We start from the raw sequence: 12,107 nt of genomic DNA, 5'->3' as shown, positions 1-12,107 counted from the left end.
CGGTGCACCCAGTGAAAACGCCAGTCGAGCCGAGGAATATTCCTAATGGCGGCGACCAATGCCGCCTCAAGTTTGGTACTTAGCCGCGGCGGCACTGGGCGAATGGCCACCGGTCGATGGCCCATAGCAAACAGCGGGAAGACATACACTGAGGCGAAGTACCCGCTGCGGAATGGACCCCAGTGCAAGGAAGAGGTGTTCACTGTAGCAGCAGGTGGTCGATGAAATAAAATTACAGTGGAAAGGGTTTATTGGATTGAATGATTATATGCAATATACAGAAATGATAATAATTTTGGTAGTGAGTAACACCTGACATGCAATGTGTCATGGCGTCCATCGTTTTCTTTTGACGATTTCGAGTTTTGTTGCCGACGTTTATGTATACCAATTTCGGGCCAATTCCAATTAAGTGAGTGACCACTGACCATGCGACTTTGACCAGCTATATGCGGTAGCGTAGCTGTACGTACTATGTGTGAGTAATGAGCATATAATGAAGCTCGGGTTACTAGACGTCTTGCCATAAGGGTTTGGCCTTCAGTTCTTCTACTATTGAAGTGCTTGAATATTCAGCTATTTGTAACTAGATTCGGCTATAAAACTTGTAAGTTTAGGCTTTGACAAGTGGATGTAAATTTCCCATCATTTCTGTAGCTTGATGCCTACTCAATTAACTTCATGACGTAAGATAGTTGTTCAACGTTCAAGAATTCCGTCCTCTGATTTCTATGCCACAGTCTCAATAATCTAATCACTTCATCCCAATTTTGACAGTGACAAAATCGGCCCTTTTTAAATCGCAATTAGAGATGGGGAACGGGTTGGTGATTCAGTTTGACCCAGTATTCGTGCTCACGTAGCCAACATCAACAAGTGGTTACTGAAGATGGATGATCCTGAACAGCGGCGTCAACTACTAGCCATAATCCAAGAAATCATCATTTTGAAGAAGACAAAAGGGTCGATGTTATACAACGTAGTTTTCAATATATAAATTCATCTTTAGTGTGTTTGCATAGCTATGTAAGGGATGTAGGGCATGCAATATTGCACTCAAAATAAAATGATTTAAAGCAAATTAATAGGTCTGCCGACCTGCTCCTCCCACTATATCAAACGGCAGATAGTGCTGCCTATCAGAAACCGAAAGAATACATCTGAATAAAACTTTAAAATGAAATTCACAATGGTGTTATTTATCTATTATGTTATCAATGCTATTTATTATTATTTGCTGCCAATGACTTTTCTACTGTGAATGAATCTGTTATGGCTGAAATTGATCTATTATTACTGGCGCGCACAGCTTGATTACACATAACGCTTGGGAACAAACCAATTCATCCAGCCGCGTCCGGAAACCGGCGGATATACCCGCTTCACCAGTCAGCATTACCCGTTGCATCCCAACCGGGAGCCTGGAAACAACACACCAGCCGCGTAGGGCGGGGTTCACATCGCGCGTGACTCGTCAGCGCCAGTTCGTTTCCGGCCAGAGCCGCCATCCGGCCGACTCGCGAGTTGGGGTGACTGGCAGCTGGCGGGGGTCGAATAAAAGCGCCCGGGGCTACGGTCAGGTCGTCACTGAGCTCCCTGCGGCACAGCACCGGCACCATGGCGGCTACTCTCACCCGTTTTCTGGCTCTGGCGCTGCTGGTCGCTGCGGCCTCGGCGCAGAAGGGTGAGTTGAACTTGGTGGGATTTAGCCTTAGTTGTATTCGATTTGCACGAGCTTTTAGCTTATACAGCTGTTACTGAGATGTAAAACGGGGCATTCAAAGATGTTTTTAACGTGTTTAGATTTATTTGACAATTCAAGTTGACTATTTTACAGAAACAGTTATTGGAGCATCCGACTCTCAAAAAGACTTTTTACTCGGAAACGTATGGGCTGCCTTGATATTGACCATACAATTATTCACAACTCAATGTTATGTGTTTATCAATTACATACACTAGAGCAAAACACATCTCATGTCACACGCTTTAGTGCATCTGTATTTGTTGTATCGGACTTTTCGTCCACCGAACAAACTCTGATATTTTGACCAAGATTCTTTCAGGTAGTTTTGACCAAGTTTGGCGTTTGTCTCCTCGCAGGCAGCCGGCGCGGGATGCGGGGGGGACGTCCCCCTCGCCTTCCCAGCCCGGAGGAGCAGCTGGCCACCATGAAGGAGGCTGGCTGTCTGCCGGAGGACTTCGTCGACCCGGACTTCAGCGAGTGTGAGAGCAAGAGACTGCCGCCCATGAAGATGGCGTGCATCGCCACCGTGTGAGTCAGCCCTCAGAGATGCTGCTGGTGTGGGCTAATAACAACATGTAGACTCACAACGCATGTTCGATGTATGTGCATATTATGCACAGTTAAAAGCACAGTGAAGGTACAGCCCACCGCTAAAGTAATGTGTGGTTTTACCAATCTCAACGGATGGCTTTGACCGACGATTTTTAAATGCGGACTGATTGAAAAGAAGACGTCAATAGATAAAGTTGTAGCTGCAAGGGTGAAGATACATGTAAGCTACATTTAAAGTCTCGTTGCAGTCTGGCTAATCGTTCCTAGGCTTCAGAAGCAGAACATACCCATGACTGAAACCACACATTACTTCTGCTGTCGACTGTACTGGCCAGGGAACATTTTTGCATGCCTGCTCCAGTTGTTTTGCTTATTGTTGGCCGTTTGTGACTAGTCCTTTTCTGTGATTCTTATTCAGTTGACTTTAACGGTTTCGTAGCGGATCCGAGTGCCCCCAGAACCAATCCAGTTCCAAGAACCTCAGGCAGCCAAAAGCATCCTAATGGCACGCAGTCATCCACTAACTAGGTATTAATTCCTAACTCGTCGTTTTTGTTTCAGTTCTGGCTTCTCCGGCAACTCTGGTTTCGACCAGGCTGCTGCCGAGGCATTCATCGACGCCCGCTCGTCTGATGCTCAGTGGACCACCCACCAGAAGGAGCTCCTCTCCAACTGCTCCTCGATGCTCTCCGAAGAACTGCCTGTCGAGAAGCAAGGCCTCTTCGTGCAGCTCTGCTGGATTCAGCTGACCGTTGGCGAGTGTGCCGTCCAGCGTCTGACCGCTACCATCGCGGAGGTGGACGCGGACAACGCCGAAGAAGTGGCCACCGGTGTTGCCACCATGGCCGGCGGACACTGCTTCAAGAAGGGGCTCGAGTACCCCGCGGAAGCCACGCAGATGTGGGAGAATTGTGCGGCCGAAAGCGGTCTTGACGTCACCGTGCTGATGGCGGCGGGAGCCTACTTCAAGATGTTCATCATGGGTGACAACGGCCTGCCAGAACTGACTGCTGATAACATCACTGCTGTCGCCGAGGAGTTTGAGAAGATTGAGGCAGTCATCGACTGCTACGCCCTGGCCAGTGGCGAGGTGGGCAGCGACGGCACGATCAACTATGACACCATCCTGGCCGGCATCGAGGCGGCCGAGGGCAAGCAGCCCGTCAAGGATGCTGCCAAGAAGATTGTGGAGTATTGCCAGGGTGAGAACCCGGAGGACATCGGCGAGTTCTACGACTGCTTCGTGGAGGCCCAGCCGTACGCCTGTGTGGCTCTGAGGTCGTACGCCATCATCAGCGGTCCGGGTGGAAGGGGAGGTCGTCCCGGTGGTCGTCGTCCCGGCGGTCGTACCGGCGGTCGTCCCGGCGGTCGCAGGGGTCGTCGTGGTGGTCGTAATGGTCGTTCCGTGGTTCTCCTTCCCTGAATGAGGAGCCAGTCGACCTGACCTCGCGTCACAAGACCAACGTGGCCGTCTCCTTCAGACAAGGACCCGACACCATTTGAAGACAACCAACTGCCTGCTACAGACCATGGACTTGAATTAGTGATATGCATCTTCCTATTTTTCTGTTATTTTCACATTTTGTGATGTGTTGTCTTTTCCGTGCACTTACCCTGGAATAGTCATGGATTTCTTGTTCTAAAAGAGCGTTGTGGTACATCAATCACCCTTGCAAGGATTTACTTGTCCTTTCACGTACTTATCAACTGTGATAGAATATGCACTGAAAAATACAGTTTTCAACACAAACGTTGCCTCTTCTTTAATTTGTCTATTTTTTTATATATAAATTTAGCTCGAATGTTTGAATGGACGGATTGACAGAGCCCACGCCATAGGCGGCGGAACGGGGAGGGCGCCGGGGCACCGTGCCCCCTTTGATTTTGGCATTTTAACATTAGCCCTACGGGCGTTGCATGGAAAAAATGGAACCAGAAGTCGGCAGTGCCCCCACCTCTTAATTGAAGGTGTTCCGCCGCTACTGGCCCACGCTAAGCAGAGCTTGTTGCGTAGACCCCGACCCTACCGTCCGATCGCGCATTTCCGGGTAATAGGAGAATTTATAAGCCAAAGTTTAACGTGCACTTCAAAACGGGACACGGCCCGTCCCACTCAACTGCCTTCAACCAGCTGCGGCTGCTCCCACCAACCGCAGCCCATCCCCGTCAGGGCCTCGTTTCATAAAACGAGTCCGTAACTTACGCCGGTTTTTGGTCTTTTATTGCAAGTGCATGTGAAGCGATGACGGTGGTTTGAATTGTTGAATTTATTTATCTTGCAAGCAAGAACAGAAGGGAGAAGGGGAAATAAATTTATCGCTTCACATGCGCTTGCAATACAAGCCCAAAAACCGGCGTAAGTTACGGAATAGCTTTATGAAACGAGGCTCTGGAGTCTCAAATATCGAGCGCCGGAGCGACTCGAACCCGGACTCTCGCTACCCGGAATCCAACACTTTACCAACTGAGCTACGGGACAGGCAGAAGTGATAATTACCAAGAAGATATCACATCTTATTGAGAGTGGCCAATGAAACGTTATTAGTAATTTTTTGTTTGTTTGGGAATTCAAATTCATTATTTATAAACCGATTTTCTGGAATGTTATTTTTTCGAAGACCCAGCATCACGTCTGTAGGGCACAAATCGCCTTTTCAATAACCTAACAATTAATTTAGCTAACCAAAGCAAAGATAAGCAAGTAAAAGTGGGTGTGAACGTAGAGAGTTGTACATAAAATATGCAGAGTATGCGTTTTCATGAAGCGCTGTAAAACTATCCCACTGGCACCGGTACTTAACGTGTTTTAATTGAATGAGACATCTGTCCGTTTGCCATGTCATGCCTATTAGACAAGTGTGACCATTTACTGCGTGGCTATAATGAGGTGTACAGAGGCGTGCAAAGGGCGATACACAGGTGATAGATGAACATATTCTCGCTTCTTCATCAGTCGAATCAAATAAATTACACGTTTCGTTCATTTCGAGTAGCACACATGGAAGAGACAGTATCTTCATGAACACCAATTGTGAAACTCGCAGTGATGCGAATCAGCCCGCCTAGCTAGTCGGCACACATTCGCCTCTGTATATGAGCCTTAGCAGCAGCGACAGGTGGACAGCCGAGTGAGGACTCAGAGCACCATCCTAACCCAGCGCCAGTGTCTGTCCCGACCCACCGGACGCAGTGCCATCCAGTGCCTCCCCTCCTCTCCAACATGTCCGTGCTCGTGATGAAGCTGAAGAAGTGGAAGGACAGCCGTCCCAACAGAAACACCTTCCCCACCAGCCACCTGGAGACCTGGGATGAACGACAGCGGCGCAAGGCGGCTCTGCTCATCATCTACATCAAGACGCTCGTCTACTTCTCCGTCGTGGCGATGGTGATGCCGCCCACCTGGCCGTACCTCCAGTCGCTGGACCCGAACGCCTCCAAGACACTGGTCGGATGGATCATTGTTGGGGTACCGGCTCTACGGCCGGTCAATGCTCTACTCGTTGGTTGGCTTCTGAAGAAGTTCTCCATTCGAGCTGTGACTATTGTGTCCGGGGTCTTCATTTTGGTCTCGTGCGCTATGTGGTCTACGGCCTACCATGTGAGTACGATAAATTCTGGTCTTGAAATTTGAAAGAACATTGATGCATGACATGACTCAATGCGTGTGTAAACGTATGAAAATGATTAAAGGTAGACTGCCACCTTTTTCCACAAAACGGTTTTCACTAGAGCTGAGCCACCTATGTCCCAGACTGAAGTCGGTTTTCCGAAATTCGAACCCGTTTGCGAGAAATCGGAGACCAAAGTTCAGTTTGATGCCATTTTTTTAGTCCAAGAAAACCGACATCTCTACTGTTTATCGATAACTTTGAAACATGAATTTTCTTATCTTTTGGTAAATATATGTCAAAACTTTGATTGTTTCGAGATCAGAGAAGAATTTTGGAGTGTCAAAATAAAAGTTAAACTTATATATTCAGTAGTTCATTTTTTTCCAAAAAAGTGTGGGAAATGGGGTTTAACATGGGCCAGACCCATTCCAAATGAGCCATGATTTTTTTTAATGTTTTACGAACTTAAATGCAAAATAAATTAAACATGGCCAATTTCTCATGAAATCATATATTAGTAAATCATAAAATACCTTACTTTTTCAAATAAAATGTAATAATCTGATGACCTTGAAGTCTAGTGATGTGTAAACATTGTCGCTAGACATTAACCGATTGATAATTGTATGAAAATCGACAATTTTTTTTCGCGATTCACGTGATGATACTTTGTCAGGTGAATTCTAAAATTTTGTTTTGTCCAGGGAATAAATCATAGGCCGATCTGAGAAAACTTTTTGAAGGTGGCAGTCTTCCTTTAAAACATGATAATCAATTAGGGGAATAAATACTAACAAATGACTAGTTAGAGAGCGGGAAAAGGGGTGAGATGTGTAAATCGAGTATGTCGGGTCAGCGACTTAACATTTATTTATGAACAAAATATTATTTAGAAAAGGATGAGCAAATGCTGTTTTAGGGCAATGTTGTCAGTTTCAGGAACGTTAGTGATGATAAAAGCCGTTTTCACGACGGCCATCTGGTACACATTTGGTGCTCATCTGGTACAGATTAGGTGCAGATCTGGTCAAATCAGGTTCAGTGTGTCTCTTAGCAGCTATCAGCTAGGGTTGCACTAATTGCTTATATGCCTGCTTTGTCATATTATCAGAGAGACATTTAAAGATCGATTACAACACTGAAATAAATTCATAAAATTAAGATATTTGCTGTAAAAGAAATTAGGTGCAGATTTGGTCAAGTCAGGTGCATTCGCCGGATAGCCCGTCGTGAAAACGGGTAATGTCACTCGAACAGACAGACGGCGTAGCCCAAAAACTGTTCAATGCCATATAATAGCGCTTAAACTGTTCCCCTGCGGACATCGGCTTAAATTAACACAATGGCAGGTGCATGAACGGAGCATCGGTTTACTCATGTACGGTGAAAATAGCGCACTAAATGGCCTTTGGGTTCTGGGTAATTACGCACAAATTATTGTCCCTGAGGGAATAGAGTAGCGCAAAGTCATATGTAATCGTTAGCCGATTGACGTTGGAAATTGGCCGACACAGATGATTTTCTTGGTGCTAGAAAAAAAAAAACACTTAACAACATAGCGCAATTATAGTGCAGTTTTGCTATTGCTTAAATTGATACTTTTTTTCCGTGCAGCTCCTTTCCGAAAGTTTATTGCATTAGGTCGACGGAGACGGCTCCCCGCCGTCATCTGCAACAGCTGCTCTAAGCTGGTGTTCATTGGCGCCAATTTTGAGACTCTAAGACTCGTGATTTACATCGTCACATGGTCAAGATGCGATGTTATTTCTTGTGAAATAACTGAACCACGTAATGACGTAACAATTGACGAGACAGACAACTGAGTTCATTGCTGTAACTGATTTGTCGACCCATCCATCAGCGAATCGACGAAGCTCATTGCTTGGTTCCAATCTCAAACCTGTCTTCTTTTACCAACACGATATCTTACCTTACAGGCACCCATCTATGGCGGCTACTGGCTCCTCATCTCCCGCTTTGTCATCGGTTTCTTTGGAGCCGAGTTTCAGATCGGCACTACGCATGTGGCCTCGGCTACCACTAAGGAGGAAAGAAGCACTGCCATGACGATACTGGCTGGCTGTCTCAGTATCGCCTACATGATGGCTCCTGGTGAGGGACGAGGGATGATGTGAGACTCTCAGTGAGAGTGATGTGGCTAAAGCGTTTGCGATGGCAATGGTGTGGTCCTACAGGTGCTCATATGATCCCCAGGCTAGATATTTGCTTTACGTCCAATGCTTGGACATAAAGCGAATTTCCGGAACCTCAGTGCCTCAGTGCCTAATTCTTGTATTGTGCCTAATTCTTCTGGTGTGACCTCAGTGCCTAATTCTTGTCACATCCAGGTATAATGTCGATGAAGTAGCATGAATGATGTCATGGTGAGATGTGAAGCTGATGAAGTGACATCAGATTCTGATATTTTGTGCTGCGACACCAATGTATGATTCACATGAATCCCGCAGTTGAACTGCCCGTCCCTCACTCAAAGTGTAGTTAACGTTTAGGCCTGAGGTATAGGTGCAGTGACCCTCAGGTATGGTTTTGTAAATGTGTCTTCTATGCTCCACACATGACTTCACCCCCCACAAGTGATGTCGCTGGCGTGGCCCGCAGGAGTGATGTCGGCGATCTCGTTCGTCGGTCCCGTGGGTATCACCGTCTGTGGCTTCATCCTCAACATGTACACCGTCGCGGGCCTGCTGGGACTGGCCGTGTACGCCGCTGCGCTCGGCCTCTTCTGTTTTTACTATGAAGAGAGTGATATCGCAGTTAGAGAGGAGAAACTGGCGGAGGTAAGGACGTGGGCTGCGGGAGTGCGCACCGATTGAGTGAAAGGACAACTGTTTTATGCTAGGAAACATTTTATTATGAAGGCATGTGGACCAAAAGGCCACCTAATTAGCTTAAGCTTGTGATAGTCTTTTGACTTTTGGCTGCTAAGGTAAGAAAGACTCTTGCTGTCCAACTGAACTGCGAAGTTTGCGAAGTTTGTAACGGAACTGACATGTGAGGCTGATTGATGTGTACAATTTCATAAATGTCAAGTGAATTACACCAACCAGTGACTCTGACAATCCACCATTATGCGTCATTAGGTGAACGCTGACCTCGTGTCTCTGGTCGTTTTCATGCGACCTCTAATCTCCAGCTTCTGTTTTCCCCCAGGCAACTTCAGGAGGCGGCTCAGCTTCTTCTGATCCGGAAGAAGATCTCTTCCCTTCCCGACCAGTAACCACCGACTACCTGGCTGTGGCCGTGTGTAACCTAGTGGGTGCCCACTGCTACGGATGGCTTCAGCTACCAGACACCATGATGACCCCCATGGCTATGGATCTGTACGGATGGTCTGAAGAACATGCTGTACGTCGTGCTGGAAACATTCTCACGCTCTACGGTATCCTAGCTCTGGCTGGATTCGCTCTCTCCGGACGTCTTGCGAAGAGATTTCCTGAGAGGGGAATCATGTTAGGTGGTACTTTGATGTACTTGGTAGGTGCGCTAGTTATGTTTCCAGTTATGGGACCGACGCCACCCATGGCTGGTCCTCCCCCGGGCAACAACTCACAGCTGGAGGTGAATGTCACAGCTTTACACCTCATGAAGTCGTATCGCTCCCCCGGTGGTCACGCCTACGTCATGAATCTTGCCGAGGGTGGCAGGCAGGAGCAGCTACCGCTTCAGCTGCGTGACCTTGATCCTGTCACTGGACGTCAGCTAGGCTGTCCTGCAACGCAAAGTTGGTGTTTGACCGAACCTCGACCTCACCTAGCACAGCTTATCATCAGCTTTGGACTTGTCATGTGTGCCACTCCTTTCGTCCTGCCCATGGTCAACTCGTGTATTTCGAAACTCCTTCCTGCCGGCAACCAAAGTGTCATGTGGGGGATCGTGAATGGCTCTGCCAACGTTGGGCGTCTGATCTACCCACTCCTCAACATCTATCTGTATACCTTTCTCGGGGTTCGTGCACAGTATGGCGTCATGATCGGACTTTGTGCTTTGTGCGTGGTGTTACTTCTGGTGACTTTCAGACGTCTAAGGCCTCGTCAAGAAACAGGTGACAAGATTCCTCTCACCGATACTGGCAAACCTGGCTATGGAGCCACGAAGGCAGACCAGGGCTGATGGAAAAGGAAGGAGGAGAGGGTGCTGGTTTGTTTCTTGATGTTGTTAACGATATAATAATCGATACGGAAAGACATTCCAAACGAAGAATAGCTATCGAATGACGATGGCAACCGACTGCATTGCGTGGATGATTATTCGCGTTAGCTACACGCCGATTAATGATCCATTAATTACTGGCAATGACTTTGCATGGCTATTGGCAAGTTATCAGCGAGCAATGGATGTGTCTTGGCGAGAATATGTTACTTACAGCGAGAATAATAAATGGACGGATGATAACTGCTCTTCGATAGATATTATTTAGCAATTGCATACTCCAGGCTTTATTTGTAGTTACGGTTTTCATGCTCAATGCGTCATTTTGATTTCCTTGTAGTCTATTTGCACAAGCGAGATAGTGCAAGTATGCCATCAAGCTGACCTGTGGCCTTGTCAGTAACACGTAAGTACGCAGTAGCTCGCGTACAGAGCGCCACTTCTATCAATCAATATAACCCGTGTGAACATTCATTCGACGGAAGTACTCAGGAGTGACATGGTGGCATACACTCGATGCGGAACAAAGAGCGAAAGACAGACATTGACACGCACCTACTAATGAAGGTGACTTCCGTGGGCTTTATATATGATTGAACGGAATAACTTATATATGACAAATGCATGTAACGTAATAGATGCTGTAATATTTGCACACGTAATGAGCGGACTGGAGTAGGTTTACATATAGTGCAATATTCTTCACGCTATGTTTTCAGGAAATAAAACGGTGGTGGATCAGTAACAGCTGTCAGCCCTATATGTATGTAAAACACGGGCGAATGAAAAAAGATATAGGCACGTTTACTTTCAGGCTTGCAGTGAATGAATGATAATCTACCAAGCGCAACTGTTTAAAAATTGTTTTGAATGTAACTAAGCCTGTTTGACGTTTTATTAACTCTACGTTTGTAAAGGAATTGAGCAAATTTCTGGCCTAGGGTCTAAATATACGGATAGGTACCAGAAGAGTTCATAGACAGACGTTCAGCGTATAATACCTACGGGCGGTAGCTCGTAGCGGTAGTTCGCTCACTGATATCATTTGATCTGTACCGCACTAGGCCGCTGACATTGTTCGCTGTCTGCTCGTCAGCATGACTTGTGAATAGTGCGCGAATGCCGCAAAAGCCACAAATTGGTCAATGGCATCACCCCCCTTTGCCCATCCAGGCGAGCACTGAATGACGTGTCTCTATGGCTCCGCGATGGAAACGTTATTTAGAAATGCCTGAAAATATTTTAAAATGCATTGGTGCTTTTCCTATCAAGATGGGAGACGGTAAAAAATAAAAAAAAAACATTCGTGATGCACCACCATTATGCATCAATAACACTTTCGGTCACACACGCGTTCGACGGTCGTGTGACTGACGCTAGCGCGCCCAGGCGGCCTTTCTCAGAAGCTATGGTAATCTCTACGGTCAGCAGCTAGCGCCGCGCTCGCTGCTAGTGTCCGCTAGAAAAAAACTGATTGGTCAGTGTAAGCCATTCCACCCGTCCGTCGTTTCCATCCTCGCTCCTCAGACCTCAGGATGTTCAAGTCCTTCTCCACGCCGCAACCCAGGCAACTTTACCTCATGCGGGCTGCTGCGCTAGAGGGCACCGCTGCTCCCAAGGGAGCACACCCGTAGCCGGTGCGGAGAGTGTTTGGGGGCCCTGTCCAATCGGACGGGCTCAGCCGGCAGCCCCGGTGACTCTCATAGGGTGTCTGTCCAGACCAATGTCTCCCCCTAATTCTTATCATCCTCCCGGCTCTGAAATGGTCTTGTCAGACCGAAAGGTCCTAGCCCAACAAAACAAACAAACAAGTAAGCCATTCCATTCCATTTCTTCACTCTCGTTCGTTCGTTGCTCCAGCGTATGTCCTGCCGCCTTTAGGCGATTTGGCTCAAAATTCATTTTTAGCTTTTAGTTGTGCTTAAGGGTGAAGATCTATGGAAGAGGCATAATTGAAATTTTATTTGCGTACATTTTATTGTTTTTTTTCGGCTTAGCTCCATGATAACAATTACAATCACAATTTT

The 12,107-nt window shown here is 46.9% G+C and overlaps 2 protein-coding genes across 2 annotated transcripts; both read left to right on the top strand.

Moving 5' to 3' along the window:
- Positions 1-1,526: 1,526 nt before the first annotated feature.
- On the top strand, positions 1,527-4,046 carry LOC122369657. The gene is made up of 3 exons (XM_043344563.1): positions 1,527-1,684; positions 2,104-2,275; positions 2,861-4,046. The coding sequence occupies exons 1-3, from the start codon at positions 1,618-1,620 to the stop codon at positions 3,720-3,722; spliced, it is 1,101 nt and encodes a 366-aa protein (XP_043200498.1). The 5' UTR covers positions 1,527-1,617; the 3' UTR covers positions 3,723-4,046.
- Positions 4,047-5,475: 1,429 nt separating this feature from the next.
- LOC122369656 (major facilitator superfamily domain-containing protein 8-like) lies at positions 5,476-10,323 on the top strand. Its single transcript, XM_043344562.1, has 4 exons — positions 5,476-5,897; positions 7,848-8,022; positions 8,530-8,708; positions 9,082-10,323. Exons 1-4 carry the CDS (start codon positions 5,520-5,522, stop codon positions 10,039-10,041), a joined length of 1,692 nt encoding a protein of 563 aa, XP_043200497.1. The 5' UTR covers positions 5,476-5,519; the 3' UTR covers positions 10,042-10,323.
- The last annotated feature ends 1,784 nt before the right edge of the window (positions 10,324-12,107 follow it).

Source organism: Amphibalanus amphitrite, unplaced genomic scaffold (genome assembly GCF_019059575.1).
Source record: "Amphibalanus amphitrite isolate SeventyFive unplaced genomic scaffold, NRLGWU_Aamphi_draft 001059F_arrow, whole genome shotgun sequence".
Lineage (NCBI taxonomy): Eukaryota > Metazoa > Arthropoda > Thecostraca > Balanomorpha > Balanidae > Amphibalanus > Amphibalanus amphitrite.
Note: the sequence above shows the minus strand (reverse complement) of the source record. Positions and strands in the feature narration are given on the sequence as shown.

What these genes read in the sequence shown, in the direction of transcription:
- LOC122369657 (XM_043344563.1), top strand. Translation starts at nt 1,618, where the DNA reads ATGGCGGCTACTCTCACCCGTTTTCTGGCTCTGGCGCTGCTGGTCGCT. An exon ending in TGCGGCCTCGGCGCAGAAGG is followed by an intron (nt 1,685 to 2,103) that starts GTGAGTTGAACT and finishes GTCTCCTCGCAG; the next exon opens with GCAGCCGGCGCGGGATGCGG. An exon ending in ATGGCGTGCATCGCCACCGT is followed by an intron (nt 2,276 to 2,860) that starts GTGAGTCAGCCC and finishes TTTTTGTTTCAG; the next exon opens with TTCTGGCTTCTCCGGCAACT.
- LOC122369656 (XM_043344562.1), top strand. Translation starts at nt 5,520, where the DNA reads ATGTCCGTGCTCGTGATGAAGCTGAAGAAGTGGAAGGACAGCCGTCCC. An exon ending in CGCCTACATGATGGCTCCTG is followed by an intron (nt 8,023 to 8,529) that starts GTGAGGGACGAG and finishes CGTGGCCCGCAG; the next exon opens with GAGTGATGTCGGCGATCTCG. An exon ending in GAGAGGAGAAACTGGCGGAG is followed by an intron (nt 8,709 to 9,081) that starts GTAAGGACGTGG and finishes GTTTTCCCCCAG; the next exon opens with GCAACTTCAGGAGGCGGCTC.